The sequence below is a fragment of the Takifugu rubripes genome, chromosome 2, assembly GCF_901000725.2.
Source record: "Takifugu rubripes chromosome 2, fTakRub1.2, whole genome shotgun sequence".
In the NCBI taxonomy this organism is placed as follows: Eukaryota; Metazoa; Chordata; class Actinopteri; order Tetraodontiformes; family Tetraodontidae; genus Takifugu; species Takifugu rubripes.
This window is the reverse complement of record NC_042286.1, coordinates 3,448,066-3,465,197: the sequence shown is the minus strand read 5'-3', so window position 1 is coordinate 3,465,197 and position 17,132 is coordinate 3,448,066. Positions and strand designations below refer to the sequence as shown.

The window sequence follows — 17,132 nt, the reverse complement described above, 5'->3', positions numbered from 1 at the left end:
CAGCTAACCTGAACTCATCATATTAACAACATAAACAGCTAACCTGAACTCATCATATTAAGAACATAAACAGCTAAGCTGAACTCATCATTTTAACAACATAAACAGCTAACCTGAACTCATCATATTAACAACATAAACAGCTAACCTGAACTCATCCTTTTAACAACATAAACAGCTAACCTGAACTCATCATATTAACAACATAAACAGCTAACCTGAACTCATCATATTAACAACATAAACAGCTAACCTGAACTCATCATATTAAGAACATAAACAGCTAAGCTGAACTCATCATTTTAACAACATAAACAGCTAACCTGAACTCATCATATTAACAACATAAACAGCTAACCTGAACTTATCATATTAACAACATAAACAGCTAACCTGAACTCATCATATTAACAACATAAACAGCTAACCTGAACTCATCATATTAACAACATAAACAGCTAACCTGAACTCATCATATTAAGAACATAAACAGCTAAGCTGAACTCATCATTTTAACAACATAAACAGCTAACCTGAACTCATCATATTAACAACATAAACAGCTAACCTGAACTTATCATATTAACAACATAAACAGCTAACCTGAACTCATCCTTTTAACAACATAAACAGCTAACCTGAACTCATCATATTAACAACATAAACAGCTAACCTGAACTCATCATATTAACAACATAAACAGCTAACCTGAACTCATCACAAGTGTCGTCTCCGTGTTCTTACATCTAACCGACTTTTTAACTTTGCCAAACTTCTCCTGCGGCTCCATACGAGCAGCGTTTCTGTTATAAATCATCTCCCAGCAATTTCTGCTTCAGCACATGGACCGCTTTCACTGAAACTCCGTCTTGTGTCCCAAATTTTAAATATGAATGTTTACAAAGAGCTTTTTTCCTCCTGCCACTGCGCTCTCAGCTCTGCAGCCAGAAACGCTCTCTTCCGTGTATTCTCTCCATCCGCGAACGTTCTGTCCCGTCATACCGACTTTTCCCCCAAACGACATCATCATCTGCATAAAAGGAGAGCGGGGAGTCTGGGGCTGCTGTGATTTACCATCTCTGCAGAACAAATAGCCGTCATTCTGCAGCGACGCCTTTTCCCAAAAGTCTAGTAGCTATTTTTAATTCCGCTCGCTCTCCTGGGTGGGAAGTGAGCAGACTGCCGTCGGTGAATTTAGGCGATAGATTTATTTTTGTCATTAGCTCGTGACTCAAAATGCAACTTCTCTGCGTGTCGTACAGAGAGAGAAGGTGAAATCTTTGGGGCCGCGTTGTCTCGCGGTGACATTATGTCCAGGTTCTGATCTTGTCTCCAGGCTCTTCCTCTCTGCCGTGTGGAGGAAGGTGAGCGCAGAAGTGTAAGTCGTGAGCAGGAGAGGCCGCATCAGCTTTCGTTATAAGTTTCGTGTTGTTAACGCCGGCTGAAGGAGGCCAACAGGCGTCTGCTGGGGATCGGCGCGGCGTTATCTAACCTGTGTTATCTAACCTCTCGCTCGTGGCCATCAGATGGGAGAGGTTCAGGAGCTGGTGCGCGGGGTGCACATTCTAACGCTACAGCTCGTTATAATTCCATTATCGCGGACGGCGGCGCCGTCGGAGCAGCGGCGGTTACACTGAGCGGGCCTCGTCGAAGGGCATAACCTCCTCTGCTGTTCTGAGGTTGTTTCTTACAACGCCGGATGCTACTTTGTGTCATAAAAATGACAAACACAAGCTCTTTTCTTGTCTGTAATATTAATTACATTTGATTAAATTGATTCAATCCTTAATAGGAAGCATTAAAAGCAGATTAGATAAATATTTATTGTCTGCTAATGTACATAACAGTGTTTTATTTCACAGCTAATGTTTCTGCTAAGTTAGCATTAGCCTGTATATTTACAATGTATGATACAGACAATTTAGCTAGTCCAAGCATTAGCACGCTAATGCTAACAGACCCAGGTCACACTGACTGTGTCGGCTTGAAAATATTTAATATTCTCAGATACAGAAAAAGATATTTAGGAGAAAATAACAAGCATTTTTCTATGGTTTGCTGTGCAGGATCATCTTTTATAGATACATGACTGATGAGATCACACACACACACACACACACACACACACACAGAGTAGCTGCTGCTGTGATCATGTGATCATTCCCCACTTTTCATATATAATATGGCGATTATGTTGTTCCTGGGCGCTGGTGTGGAGCTGATTGGGTTTGTTTTTCTCCTTATTAAAGCCGGAGTGGAGGAGCAGAAATGATGAATATTCCATGAGAGTCTCTGCTTTGTTTTTCACGTGCAACAGCCTCGTCCCACTTTTCTCTCTCTGCTGTCTCTAAACCAGCAACTTTTGGGGGTGGGGGGTGGAAGATATTTCAGTTTTAATCAAGGAAGAGAGACGCAGGGACACGCGGAGCGATGTCGGATCTCAGTTCGGGGCCGATTTTATAACATATTCGCATGTGTTACCCGCAGTTGCATCACGTTATCTTGTCTCTGATCTGAGCGCGCTGATAGCGGAACGTAGCCGACGCGAGCACGCGGAGAAGCTGGCAGCTCCCATTTTTGGACAGTGTGTGAGTAATGAAAGCAATAGCGCCAGCAGTCACCCTGAGATGTCAGCCCGGAGTTGTTTACTGTCGCCTGCAGTCCTGCCCTCCTCTAACTTACACCGGAGCGGTCAATACCATTAGCACCTCCGGCTGAGCCGCTTCACGGCTAAAGTCGGCCCGCTCCACTCCACTTCTTTGTGTAGATCAATCAGACCCGTCTACATGCGGATGTTATTAGTATTTTTCATCATTTTTGGATCATTTTACCGCCCGGAAATGTTGTTTTTGTCTTGTTTCCGTCCAGACTCGGCTGAGAAAACAGCACAAAGCTGCAGGACACCACCTCATCAATACGATATAGACAGCAGAGCTCTTTTAATAACAACCAGGGATGAACTTTGACCCGCGGAGCCTGAATTCTGGCGGCAGCCGTCCATCACGCAGGGCTGCCCTTAGCCAGGGTGGGTGACCCGCGGCATGGGGGGGGGGGGGGGTGATCTCACCCTCACCTTTAGCTTCAGAAAACCAGTCAACAAAATCCATAATTGTTAGATTTTGGTGGGATGGGAGCGAAGATAGCAGGCGAGGGCGGTGGTGATGGTGTGTGTGTGTGTGTGTGTGGGGGGGGGGCAGAACCGGGGGGTTGAGGACCTTCATGACACAGCAGAAAAGTGCAGAACAGAGCGGCATCATCCGTCATCGGCCGCTTCGCGTTTTCATTGCGTTCCTCCCGAGGAGCGGCCGGTGTCACCGTTCAGAGCGCGGGGAGCTAACGGGTGAGCACGAGCGTGCACGTGTGACTTTCTGTTGGATTAACGCTCCTCCCCCCTCCCGCAGTAATCCATCTCCCACCCTGCCACTTCCCATTCTGATCATGTGCAGCGTGGGGGAAATGTGCCACCCGTCAGCTCCTGCGCTCACAGCCAGCACTCCGAGGGGGCACACACACACACACACACACACACACACACACACACACACACACACACAGGAGTCTTGTGGGGTCGTCGTGACGATCCGTTCTGACATTATAGAAAACACACTAAAGCTTTTAGATGCATTTGCTGCTCCAGAATTCCATGAATTCCCGACGGTGGTCAGAGCAGCACGTGCACATGCACGTGCCCGTTGGGGTCGTTAACTAAGTAGAGTGAATTGAGTAAGTAAATTGGTCATTACTGACATCACCGGCACCTTAACTCATCTGTTTGTCCCTCTAATATAATCAGGACATTAAGATCCTCTCCATCCAGATTATAATCTTTAAACTTCCTGTCTCCCCGTCGGGGATCTGACGTCGGCTCTGAGGACGGAGGTGCTCGATCCCGGCCCTGCAGGAGCTCTAATGACTGCCATTGAATCAATTAGCTGCCTAATTGGGCTGAGATAAAGACTCCATTTCCTTATCACCAGCTGGAGACCTCCCAGTGGAGGATCCAGTAGGTCATCCCGAGAAAGGGGGAAATCCTCTGGAAGGTGCTGGTGGAGTGTCTACGTCGTGTCGTTGGATTAAACGACCGTTTGCGGGATCTACCACGACACAACCAGCATGTTAGGGCGCATCTGTTACCCAGAATCCCCAGGGAAATGCAGGGAGCACAGGGACGTTAGCGCCAACAAGGCGAACAAGCTGTTAGAGCCCCGCGCATGCCGACAGGCCATAATCTGAAGATTTGTGGATTAAACGAGGTTTCGCTGATCGGCAGAGACGTTCCGGCCTCGCTTAAACGGTGTTCAGCCTGATACGTCCTGTAATGAGGTCTCCTGTCATTACACGCGCCGTTACACAGTAGAACCTCCCACAAAGCGTTCCATTATCACCTTTGCTAACGATACACCGGCGCTGCTAATCTGCAGTTTCAGAGGCAGTTTTCTGCAGCTTTTTTGCCCCCCCCCCCTTCCCCCCTTCCCCTCTCAGTTGCTGAGAGTGGAAGCAGTGAAGCTGAGGTGAGTGAGCATCAGGGGCCAGATGTCGCTCCCTGCCAGACCAGCAGCCTTCCCGCCTGCTGCTGAGCGAACAGGACACGTGGCCCAAAAGGCCCGGACTCCTCCGTGACTTGTACAGATCAGTTTGGGGTGAGCGGAGAGGGGTTCTCACATAAACACCGCCATGCTAGCTCCTGACATGGAGCGGTGCTGTTTTAGCTCTTTTATCTGGGTTCCACCTATAAAGAAGCGCAAGAGTTGGCGGTCTGGGATCGAGGCAGATGGATTCATTCCCGCCTGCTCTGCCAGCCATGGCGCAAATGTCGCGCCCTGGGTCGCCGCCGCAAAATCACATCGGCACGGATGAATAGATTTAATTCAAACGGGAGCCCGGCTCCGTTCATGCATTGGCAGATGCCAGCTTCATTAAAGCGCCGCTCCGTTCCCGGGTCAGGAGGAGGAGGGTCAGAGGCGGGTTGGGAGGCAGTAACGGCACTTAAACTGGGGCTTTAATTGAAAGATGGTCAGCTTTGATCTTGTCTGTGGCCACAGCCATGCTAACCCCAGCAGCACCTCACAGCTGGTTAGCATTTCATAAACACACGGAAAGATTGCCGCGACCTTTCAGACGAGATGACAACATTCTCCAAATGTTGTGTCTTTGTCTTTTGTGACACAATTGTTCAACAATTTCTGCCATGAATTTACATTTTGCAGCCTCATTCCATCCCAGATGAGACAGAAACGATGCTTTTCTTCCCTCTTTGCTAGCACGGTGTCAAAGCAGCTGCTGATGCTATCAACATGCAATTAAATGGTAATTCAGTGATGCAAATTTATTGTGGGAAACACAACGTGAACGGCCCCTGTAATTATCCCCGATTGTGATTAGAAGCTTCCAAATCGCCCTTGTGAGGCATTTTTTTCATGTGCGTTGTTTAGCCAATGTTTTATGCTGACGGACGATCGTGGAACACTCTCTCAGAGGTCAGAGGTCAGAGCGGTCCTTCTCTGATTATTTACAACAGGTCTCTACCATCAGTACAAGGGTCAACAATGGGCGTGGAGGAGCAAATAAGGTTAATATTGTAATATCTAGTTAGATTTGTCCCTCTTTTAATGCACGTAAAACCTTCCTGATGTCAATGTTATAGTTCCACTTATCAAATGAGTCAAGCATCCTCTTCACACACCTCAAAATCACCTTCACTGCTTCTCCTCTTAGCTCATCGTTTTGGCCCACAACCAATAACCTTCCAAATATCTGTGTTCGTGGACGGGCCCTGATGGTCACTGTAGGCTCGGTGGATTTAAGTGGAACTGATAGAGTGGCAGCAGGAGAACGTGGGGAAGGAGGAGGACGGGTGACAGAAATCGAATGGCTGAAAGGTGGAGACGGACAGACACGGTCAAGCCAAGAGACAAGGAGGTGCTGGATGGAGGAGCGGAGGGAGCGGAGGTGAGCGGCTCTGAGGGTGTCTGTGATGAGCTGCTGCCACGGCGGTAATCGTTCCTGAGCGGTGAAGAGTGTGTGTGTGTGTGGGGGGAGTGTCGGTGGAGCCGCTACCTGCCAGGCCCAAGTGTCAGTCTTGTCTGCCAGCAGGGACCCAGACCCATTCGGGTTCCATTAGCGTTCCAGGAGCTACACGCGTTCACAGGTTCAAGAGCCTTTTCCGTTATTTTGCTCATGACCATCACGCAGCTCCGATTAGCTGCTGCTAATCTCCAATATTCCTAATTGATTTAGGAGGATGGCAGCAGGATTACAGGTGCAGTTGGAGGCACTTACTCAACTCTAAAGTGGACTCAGGTGACCAACAGAGGGCGCTGCAGTGCCTGCATCTGGTAGCGAATGTTAAAGTAGGCCGACGTGCACAGTGGGGCTGTTACATGTCTGCGCCCGGGGGGGAAACTGCTTCATAATCCATCCCTGTAATGTGAGTAAGTCGCTGAGAACATGAATGAGTTTATATATGATCTCGTCTGAATCTGATAGTGTCGTGATAAATAACTAAGCGTCAACAAAAGACTTGCATCACTAATTCATTTCGAGTCGTGCGGTAACAGCCGTCCTGGAGGACGCCCCGTTCAGAGACAAAATTCTTTAAATGCACTGAATGAAATAATCAGCCTCGTCTGTCTCCTCCCCGCAGGCGGAGACATGAAAGCCTCAGCGGCCAAAGTTGCTTCCGTGGCGACGGGATAATAACGCCGTTATTAAAGCGGCGTGCGATAATAGGCAGGAATCGCGGCAGCCTCCTCGGAGCAGCGTCACGCTGAGAGGGTTCTGAGACGCCTCGAGGGCGGTCGCGGCTCCTCTGTTGGCGCCGCCCCGACCAGCGGGGCCCTTAATCAGCGCTCAGGGTCACATGAACGAGGTGGAGATAATACATCAGAGTGGCCTCCCTCTTTCAGAGACAGGCCCAAATCGAGCACTTTAAAACTAACCCTGTTCCAATTCCAAGTACACAAGTACTGCCAAGTAGGGCCCGAGCGCCCTTGATGCATACTTGCTCCGCCCATTTGTGGGACAGCGAGGTATCCCAGAGTGCATTTCACCTCGGCCAGGTAAAGCAGCATCAAGCTGGAAGTGCGTACTTCTGAGTACACACTTGAGGAATGCCAACCCTAACCCTCCTCCAGCAGGGTGATGTTTGCATCCCAGTAAAGGACTTCATGTGTGTAGCTCAGGTACTGGTTTGGGTTCCTCCCTCTGACTGGGCGGGACCAGCAGCAGGAACGGCGCTCTAATCCAGACCAGCACAAAGCTTTCCGTTAGTGTCGGGCCAGAGTTCAGCGGCAGGCCGGTACAGATCAAAAGCCAGTAGCCAGAATTGTTGAAGTGTTCCATTTTGTTCTCAATACATTATATAAAAATATCAAAACTCGCTGCCTAGCAACCAAAGGCGGGTCTGAGCGGACCTATTTATTCAGGACAGACACATAAATACATTTATAATCAGCCAGCTTTCCAGGAATTCTTCCTTGACTTTGAAATACATAAAGAACTGAAATCCTTGACCCAGACAGGGGCGCTGAAGCGGGTCAGGACTACAGAACAGTCCAGGAAATAAGAGAACCCGGTCGCAGCGAACAGGAAACCGGGAACAGGAAACCGGGCTGGTAGGAAACCAATCTAAATGCAAATACTGTGATTGTACTTCAGCCATTACACCAGTTTATATTTACTGACTCCGAGCACAGGAACATCGCTGCCGACGGCCACTTTAACTCCATTTGGATCACGTCGCTCATGCAAAGTTATAAAGCACTTATGACTCGTGAGAACATCCAAGTCCTCCTGCTGCAGAGCGCCAACTGTTGTAAATCCCAGGGACAGGAAGTAAGAGCAGAAATGTGACAGAACTCTTCTAATCTGATCAGAAGGACGCAGCATTTATTGAGCCATAGACTGAATGAAGACGTTCTCTCAGATCACTGGCACCAACAGATGTGTGCACATGTGGGTGAGTCAGCAGCCCGTGCACGTGTCTCTGTGTGCTGCCAGCGCGCACGGGCGCTTTCGCAGCGTGTTTTGTCAATGCGTCAGGGACACGTCTGATGGCGTGATCAGGTCTGGAAATCTGCTCCATAACTGCTGTCACGGCAACGAGGGGAGCAGAGGAGGAGAGGAGAGGAGAGGAGAGGGGAGGAGAGGGAGGAGGAGAGGAGGGGAGGGGAGAGGAGAGGAGAGAAGAGGAAAGAATGAGAGGAGGAGAGGAGAGGAGGAGAGGAGAGGAGAGGAGAGGAGAGGAGAGGAGAGGAGAGGAGAGGAGAGGAGAGGAGAGGAGAGGAGAGGAGAGGAGGAGAGGAGAGGAGAGGAGAGGAGAGAGAGGAGGGGAGAGGAGAGGAGGAGAGGAGAAGAGAGGAGAGGAGAGGAGAGGAGGAGAGGAGAGGAGAGGGAGGAGAGGAGGAGAGGAGAGGAGAGGAGAGGGGAGGGGCGGAGAGGAGGAGGGGAGGGGAGAGGAGAGGAGAGGAGAGGAGAGGAGAGGAGGAGAGGAGAGGAGAGGAGAGGAGAGAATGAGAGGAGGAGAGGAGAGGAGAGAATGAGAGGAGGAGAGGAGAGAGAGGAGGAGAGGAGGGGAGGGAGAGGAGAGGAGAGGGGAGGAGGGGAGGGCAGAGGAGAGGGGAGGGGAGGGGAGAGGGGAGAGGAGAGGAGAAGAGGAGAGGAGAGAAGAGGAGGAGGGGAGAGGAGAGGAGAGGAGAGGAGAGGAGAGGAGAGGAGAGGAGAGGAGGGGAGGGAGAGGAGAGGGGAGGGGAGAGGATGAGAGGGAGGAGAGAGAGGAGGAGGGAGAGGAGAGGAGGGGAGAGGAGAGGAGAGGAGAGGAGAGGAGAGGAGGGAGAGGAGAGGAGGGGAGGGGAGAGGGGAGGAGAGGAGGGGAGGGGGGAGGAGGGGAGGAGAGGGAGAGGAGAGGAGAGGGGAGGAGGGGAGAGGAGAGGAGAGGAGAGGAGGGAGGGGAGGGGAGGGAGGGAGAGGAGGGGAGAGGAGAGGAGAGGAGAGGAGAGAAGAGGAGAGGAGAGGAGAGGAGAGGAGGATGTCTGAGGAGTTTGTCCTTCATCTTCCTCATGTTTGCTCCTCCTCCTCCTCCTCCTCTCTTATTAATCCCAGTGAAAGGCTGATTCTCTCCATCCTGTCCTACAAATATTTATATGTGACCTCAGATGTGATTTCTGGATGTGGGTCCATTTTTTGTTGTTCCAGACAACGATGAACATTCTCCTTGTGCTGACGGTCTTTAATTACTGTTGGACAGATTAAATCCATGAGGTTGTTCCCTCATCTATGACTGGTCATGTGTGGGGGGAAGATCACAACATTTAACTGAATCGGATTCTTCTTGACATTAATAGCTGAACAATCAGAGAGATCATTTATTTGACAACTTTATCATCACTTAAGGTAGAAAAAGACTTATTGCCTGTTTCCGTCATCATTTCGTGGTTTGATCTTATCTAAATGCTCTCAGCCAACATTTTAATGGAAATAGAGCAAAAGAAATAGAGTAAGACGGGAAAACAGAGGGACAAGCAGAGCGCTAGAGTGATAAATGAGCGATACTGTAGAAACAGAGCTGCAATTTTTAACGGAAATGGGAAAAATATTAAGACACCAGCAGAAAAGAAAGGCCCCGAGGAAGTAAACGCTCCTGTCTGACACGTAGCATATGTGCTGATTAACGGTGGCTCTTACTACGTCAGACACAAGATAAACCAAACAAATTCCCCAAACCTCCTGAGAACAAGATTTTTTGGTTTTGTTTTAGCTTCAAACATATTTAGAATATCTGGTAAACATCTAGCAGGAAGACCAGGGTACTGCTAGCTACGGCTGCTACTGCTGAATAGCAGCGAAGCTTTCGCTAAAATCTGCATTCCATGTATAGCAAATGATTTAAAGTTTAAAGAATGTATGAAAAGAACCATGTCAAGGTTTTCATGGTTGGATCACTCTGAGCTGGCGCGTCCTCCCCTTCAGTTAATCCTGTTTTTTTTGTTTGTGCTAAGCTAACCAGCCGTGGCTCCATTAAGCCAGCAATAGTCATGACGCACGTCTTTACCGTCCAATATAACGAAGGATCAAAGTGAATTTTCCATAGCATTCTTTTATGTGGCGATCAAAGGAAAGGAAATCAACCACGCTGAATCCTGATCATGTTTTTCCATATTTACTATTTCTGCCTGCAGACAGGAGGAAGGGCACTTCAGTAGCACTCCAGCTCACGCGTAATCTCGGTTTGTTTTCGGAGGATTTGTCTTTTCGATCCACAGTTAAACTCACCGTGCTGGCACACAAGTTAATAAAGATAATAAAGCCAAGCGTTTTCCTGCCAGTTTTCTGCCATCTGCTTACAATAATCACCATTATATTTCGAACCAAATGCGTTAAATGCGGATTGATGTCGCCCGCTGCACGCGGCGGCACTAATTAGCCCCTGCGCGGCTGCAAACACCACTCTCCAACCATGAAAGACCATCAGATGGCTCCAACAGTCGGATGAGTTATGGGTTTTCTGGGCCTGGACGGGCTGTCCCGGCAGATGAAGCATGGCTCATACACGGCTTCCCGACTCCTTCCGATTCCAGGCTGTCAGAAAACATGGATACAGGATTACGGATGATGGACGCCTTACACGGCCTGCATATTGAAAGATAATAACGGCAGCGGAAGCATCGGTCTTTGTCATCTCTTCTTCTCTCTCGAGCCGCCTCTCAGCGAGGTGGCGGCTCAGCTGTAATTCGGAAAACATTATTAGTTAGCACATCACTCGGAGCCGCCGGGAACGCTCAAGTTCTCTGCGCAGATCCAGACTGCCGGCGCAGCGAGTGTAAATATTTTGTTTGCGACACTTCAGCTCATGTTTTCCTTTAGTTCTTCTGAGAAAAACAGCAGAAAAAAGGACCACGAGCAGCTGGTTTAGTGGCTGTTAGTGATGAGCTCTGCACCTAAATTAGCTGCAGAGTCCCGCAGGGCTCTGTTCTCGGACCAGTCTGGTTTTATATTGTTTTTTTTTTTAAAGAATTATATTAGTAGAACTCAGACCTCCCCCCCCCAAAAAAAAATTGAAAAATTGAAAAGAAAAACTGACAAAAATCAACTTAAACCTAAATTTATTCCACAAACAAAAATCATTTAAAAATAATCCTGTTTAATGCTCGCCAGTTCCCAAAACTCAAGGCCCCCCATCTGCAGAGCTTTTAAACTGTTTTCCAACATCCTCCATTTATATTTAATCCTCCTTTTCTTCATCCATCTGGGCCTCCTGTCTGGTCTGCTCAACGACCTTCTCTGTGATTGTGTTAACTCTTCTGTCTCTTCCTGCGTTCTTTCGTTTTTCCAACCATCCATCGTTCCCGATTCCGTGTTTCCCATCATATTTCTTCCGTGTCCCTCCTTGGCGCTGCTGTCGGTCATCCGGGCGATTCTTCAGGAACCTGTGGAACGTCAGACGGAGCACTTTGTCCTCCTCTGGTAGAAAAACATGATTTTAAGTGCAGTCCATTTTTCCATTCCTCCATAATTCAGATTCCTTCTCTCATTTCATTATCCCTCCCTCCCCACCACATCCGTCTATTACACGTAGAGCCATAAATCTATTTATTCCATTCCTCCACATCTCATCCTTTCTTTAATGCCTCCCCCCTCTTTCCCCACCTTTCTCTCTTGTTTCTGTCAATCCTTCCTACATCCCTCCCATAAATCGATGCATCTTTTTTATCAATTCCGATCTCCTGCCTCCACCTCCATCCCTTCTACGTCTGCTCCTCCATCCACTCATCAATCGCTGCATCTCTGTGCTGCTCTTTTCATCCCTCTTTCATTTTCTCCTTCGGTGTAGAGAAGCGAGAGTTAGCATTAGTGCTGTTTAGCCAAGAACAGACAGTTGACTCACGCGCTAATCCCCCAAAACAGTTTTACCTCTCTCATGGAACAGCTTTATCCTTTATCCTGATTGATTTTCACCACCTGACCCCTGAATTTTACTCACAATTGCACGCTCAGACTGTTTTCTGACCACTGGAATGAGTTGTGATTTTTGTGATTCCACCCTCCAGTTTTCAGTTAATGATTTAGTGTTTGGGTTTTGTTTTTTTTTAGCCTCTGTTCACTCAGACACAGCTAGCAGAGCATTGAGCCACAAATAGAATCTGGATTAACTGAATAATTGACAGATGAATCTCAACAAGACGTTACTTTGTCTTGGTCCCAGTGGTTTTACCGAACCGGGCGCAGACGCTGACAGTCGCCACAGCTGGTTTTACGCCGCGCTTGGCATCAGATCAGCACGGCTCAGCTCGTCCTAACGATAATGGAACGAGTTGCCCACGGCAGTTAATGCACTAATGATGATTAAGTCTGGACTGGATTAGATTCAGGGTGATGATTCGCTGCCGCGGAACACAAGCAAGTTAACTGGAGCCGCGAGAGGGGAGAGATATGATGGCCTCTTCATCACTTACAGTATCCTCTTCTGTCATTTCAACCTGATTTCTTCATTTGCTCAGCACTTTTGTTTCTGTTTTCATCCTCCCTCCTTTTCCTCCTCAGCTCGGTTGCTAGCTGATGGTGAGTCTCTCTTCATCCTCTGTGCATCCCCACTAACCTCATCTTCCTGCGCCTGCAGCGACTGGAGCGGTGTCAGGGTCCCTGTTGCACGGCCTGAAATGGAGTTTATTTTTAATTTACCTGCTCTGAATAATAATGGCGAGGATGATGATTAAACTTCATGCTAATTAGCTGATAAATTAATCACAAATCCAGAAATGTTGTTCAAGGGTGGAGCTAGCCTGATAACGTCACGGGGGAATATTTTTTTAAAAAATTTAATTACCTCAAGCTGTGCTTGATTGCATGTGTGTGTGTGTGTGCACATCTTAATTCTGTTTCCTTGTCAAGGAAATTGTGTCATGTAGTGTTGCAGCATAATCAAATTTTAAACACGAGCAGAAGAAATTCTGTCAGGGCTTGAGGGAGCACGCTGTCGTAGCTGTTTAATTGATTTAGCTTAAAAGTGTGTGTGTGTGCATGTGCGTGTGTGCAGGTGGCAGCATGTGTGTGTGCGCCTGCAGACGGGCCCTCCTATCAGGGGGAGCTTTGCTGTGATCTGTAATGGTGGCGTTAATATTTAATGGCGAGCGTGTTGTCAGCTGTGTGCTGCTGCGACTGGCTGCTCGATGAGAGATGACAAGGTCTCTGCAGCGGGTGGCTCATGGGGGTGTCACCCGCCGAGCATCCCGCCGTCATCCAGCCGCTGCCTCATCATTGAGTTTGACGGCACAGACTTGATGTCAGGCACAACCGAAAGACAGCAGAGTTTCAAAGGGGCCACCAGCTGTCCAATCACTGACGAGAACCAGCTGTCCATCAAGATGCCCCGCCCACCTGTAAAGGATCAGTTCAAACTGATCTCAGTCAATAATTATGTCGGATTTTGTAGTTTTAGTTTTAGCATCACTTTTGATTTGATATTATACAGAATTGTGTCTGTATCCATACAAAAGTGAAGTAAATACTCCAAAAGTTGACATAAAAGGTAGAAGGTTCACCGTCAACCGTGTTTCTTTTAAATCGTTGGAGGACAAAGAAGCAAAATTATATTTCAACAACGCAAGCTTGACACAGGAGTCGCAACCTTTTGACCTACAGGTGAAACACAGGATGCGCCGAGCACATTAAAGGAAGCAGTGAATCTGTGTTGATCCGGCAGAAGCATCCTCTCATCTTCTGGTGGCTGAGTCTCCTTTTTTGTGCTCTCGCCCCCCCTTTTTTAATACTTTCTTCTACCTTGTCCTCTCTGCTCAGATGTTCCAGACAGGAAGCTGACGTCAGATGAGGAAGAGGTCAGGCGCATCGCGGAGATGGGAAAGCCAGTACTGGGGGAGCACTCCAAGCTGGAGGTTATAATTGAGGAATCCTACGAGTTTAAGGTGAGGAAGCGCTCTGATGCTGGGAAACCATAAAAACCTACCTTTTTAGCATTTCTTGGGTGGGGGGGGGGGGACGTGATTCATCTGCATCCTCTGCCTTCCTGGACCAAAAATACTCCCCACACACGTTTGTGCTGTGCGGCGCTCATCAGAGATTTCCCGCTGTAATTGGGTGTCAGCGCCCCCTTGTGGCCGCCCTGGTGTACTATTCTCTCTACACTGATGCAGCAGCCTCTGAATCATAGATGGATCTAATTTCCTCCCTCCCAGAGCACAGTGGACAAGCTGATCAAGAAGACCAACCTGGCGCTGGTGGTGGGAACCAACTCGTGGAGGGACCAGTTCATGGAGGCCATCACTGTCAGCGCAGGTGGAGTTACGCGTTAATTACACTGAATTTATGAGCTTTCAGAATAAAAAAACCCCAATCACTTCACCTGTTTTGCCTTATATTTCAGCCTAAATACATTCCATACATATGTTTTGATTTGCATTTCTAAGTCTGCTGTATTCCAAAAGCTGCCTCCCTTATTGAACAGATTTGATTACAACTCTGAAATTTGAAATCGACACCGAGCTGCTGCAGTCACGGCGTCCGTCCATCACATTGATTCTGTAATATTTCGTTTCAGCTGAGTCCTTTACTTTTCAATGCATTAAAGAATTACAGCGGCGTCTCAGCCGTCACCTGCTGGGATACATGGCGACCTCAGTGCACACGACCGTATCAACTCATGCTATCAGGAGCTCAGCGGGAACTACGTCTGGGACAAACTTTTAATTGCCAGGGTTTGGAAGCTCGCCATCATTAACGCTTCCTGAAATGTGTTATCTCGGCCAGCTGAGCAGCTTTACTGACCAGTTTGGGGGGTTTTCTTCACATTGTCAGGCTACAAAGTTTCTTCCAGATCTTTGCCAAGTGAAGGAAACCCTCATTTTAAGGTGCATGTTCTTCTCTTCCTCCCCTTCCCTGTCATCCCTCATCCTCATCGACCTCTCCGCCTGGCCTTGCTTCTGCCCTGAAGATGAGGACGAAGAGGACACCGGCGAGGAGCGGCTGCCGTCCTGTTTCGACTACGTCATGCACTTCCTCACCGTCTTCTGGAAGGTGCTGTTCGCTTGCGTCCCGCCCACAGACTATCTGAACGGCTGGGCCTGCTTCGTCATCTCCATCGTCATTATCGGCCTCCTCACCGCCGTCATCGGGGACCTGGCGTCTCACTTCGGCTGCACCATCGGGCTGAAGGACTCGGTCACCGCTGTGGTGTTCGTGGCTCTCGGCACGTCTGTCCCAGGTGAGACCCGGTGACTTTTATGGCTAGCGTTGGGAGAAAACGCTATCTTTGGTTTAGAACATCCGGCATTAACGGTGTGTAAAACGAACGTCTCTGCTCCTCAGACATGTTCGCCAGTAAAGTCTCTGCAGTCCAGGACACCTACGCCGACGCCTCCATCGGAAACGTGACGGGTAGCAACGCCGTCAACGTCTTTCTGGGGATCGGCATGGCCTGGTCGGTGGCGGCCATCTACTGGAACATGAAGGGGGAGAACTTTGTGGTGCCAGCCGGCTCGCTCGCCTTCTCCGTCACTCTCTTCACCATCTTCGCCTTCCTGGCAGTCTCCATGCTGCTCTACCGGCGCCGGGCCCACATCGGAGGGGAACTGGGGGGCCCGAGGGGACACAGACTCGCCACATCAGCCTTTTTCTTCTGCCTCTGGTTGCTCTACATCCTCTTCTCCAGTCTGGAATCGTACTGTCTTATAGAGGGTTTTTAAAGGGATGAGAATAAAATACAGCTTCAGAGATAAACAAGGGAAATCTCACTGTGGAAGTTTGGTTCTCAAATTGTGGAAGAACCGGAGAGGGTCTTCCCAGACACGCTCCATGTCTCAATCCCTCCTGAAGGATGCTCAGAGGCGTCCTCGTTCCACCCTTTCCCCCGGGAGCATCCTAACAGTTGGGATTGGGATTACAGCACCGCCCAGTGCAGAGGATGCTGCGTCTGCATTCCACTGGAACAGCAGAGAGATGCGTTTATCAGAGGTATATATTTTTTTCTCAACAGCTGAAGAAATCGACTTTTTAAAAAAAGAAATATTTTGGGGATAAAAATGCAAAAAATGAATAAAACAAACAGACGAACGTGGAGTCCAGTGACTATTTTCTGATCGACGTCTGGAAGGTTAGAGCATAACTGGGGATGTGTTGTTGTGTGGCAGTGGGATGGATTTATAGTATTTATTTTTATTTGCATAATTTCCTGAGGAGGGGATGAAGCAGAGCGACAGTGACGGTTTCCAGGCAACGAAGATGAAGGTGGACACGGTGAACATGTTCAAACTGCCCTGAACATAACTTCTGCTCTATATGTATCTATATATATTTCCATATTTTCTGTATATTTTAAATATTTGTTTAAATGTCGTCACATTCTGCTTTGAAAACAGGATTTGGCGATGTGGGTGGGAGGGGAGGTGGTGGTGGGGGGGTCCATCTATATTCTGGAATGATGTCTTCACAATTTTAAAAGTTATGAGTCTTGCCTACAGGTAAAAGTATGACATTTCATTTATTTACTCCTATCTTGGTCTCACTCGGGTTTTCACCTTTTCAATCAGAAGGTTCAAAAGCAAACCAACAAAAAAATCTCCGAGGTATTTTTCTACTCTTCCTTCCACGCACTTTGCTGTACAGCTCTATTTCTAACAACTTCTACTTGTACACGTACAAATGATTGGTGTTAAATGCCTGAACAGAGGACCTGTGGTGAGAGAGGAACAGCCTGAAGCGCTCAGCAGAACTGAAGAGCTTCTCTCTGAAATCGGCATCTCCGCTATCCACCACTAGAGGGCGGAAGAATAAGCCGATAAGCGCGCGATGAAGTCAAATTTCTGTTTTTTTTGCAATTTTCTCCACAGCTAACATTGCACTCGATGGTTTTTTGGCTATTCGGGGGTCTAATTTACAGTTTATGTAGATAAATAATGATCAATTGGCACCGTCAGAGAAAGTCATGATGATCCTAGCTGCTAGTTTTAGCTAGCAACCATTGTTGATTTCTAAAACAAGAAAAAAGATTGATTTTTAATTTGCTGGGTAAATATTGTGTAATATTAAATGTTTCCTTTGTAACATAAAAGGCCATAAATTTCTCATGTGTTAATGATGACCATCTTTTCTTATATCTTTTTGAGCCAATATATGACAAATGCTGG

General features: G+C 48.0%; 1 protein-coding gene across 2 annotated transcripts in view; it reads left to right on the top strand.

Moving 5' to 3' along the window:
* Positions 1-16,319, top strand: part of slc8a3 (solute carrier family 8 member 3) — a 53,468-nt gene extending 37,149 nt beyond the window's left edge. Inside the window, exons 4-8 of one of the 2 annotated variants that reach the window (XM_029829428.1) lie at positions 12,538-12,555; positions 13,792-13,916; positions 14,187-14,286; positions 14,942-15,211; positions 15,316-16,319. In XM_029829428.1, coding sequence (XP_029685288.1) covers positions 12,538-12,555; positions 13,792-13,916; positions 14,187-14,286; positions 14,942-15,211; positions 15,316-15,692 — 890 coding nt within the window. In that variant the 3' untranslated portion in view covers positions 15,693-16,319. The remainder of the gene's footprint in view (positions 1-12,537; positions 12,556-13,791; positions 13,917-14,186; positions 14,287-14,941; positions 15,212-15,315) is intronic. The other variant, XM_029829435.1, reaches the window with a different exon arrangement.
* Positions 16,320-17,132: the final 813 nt, after the last annotated feature.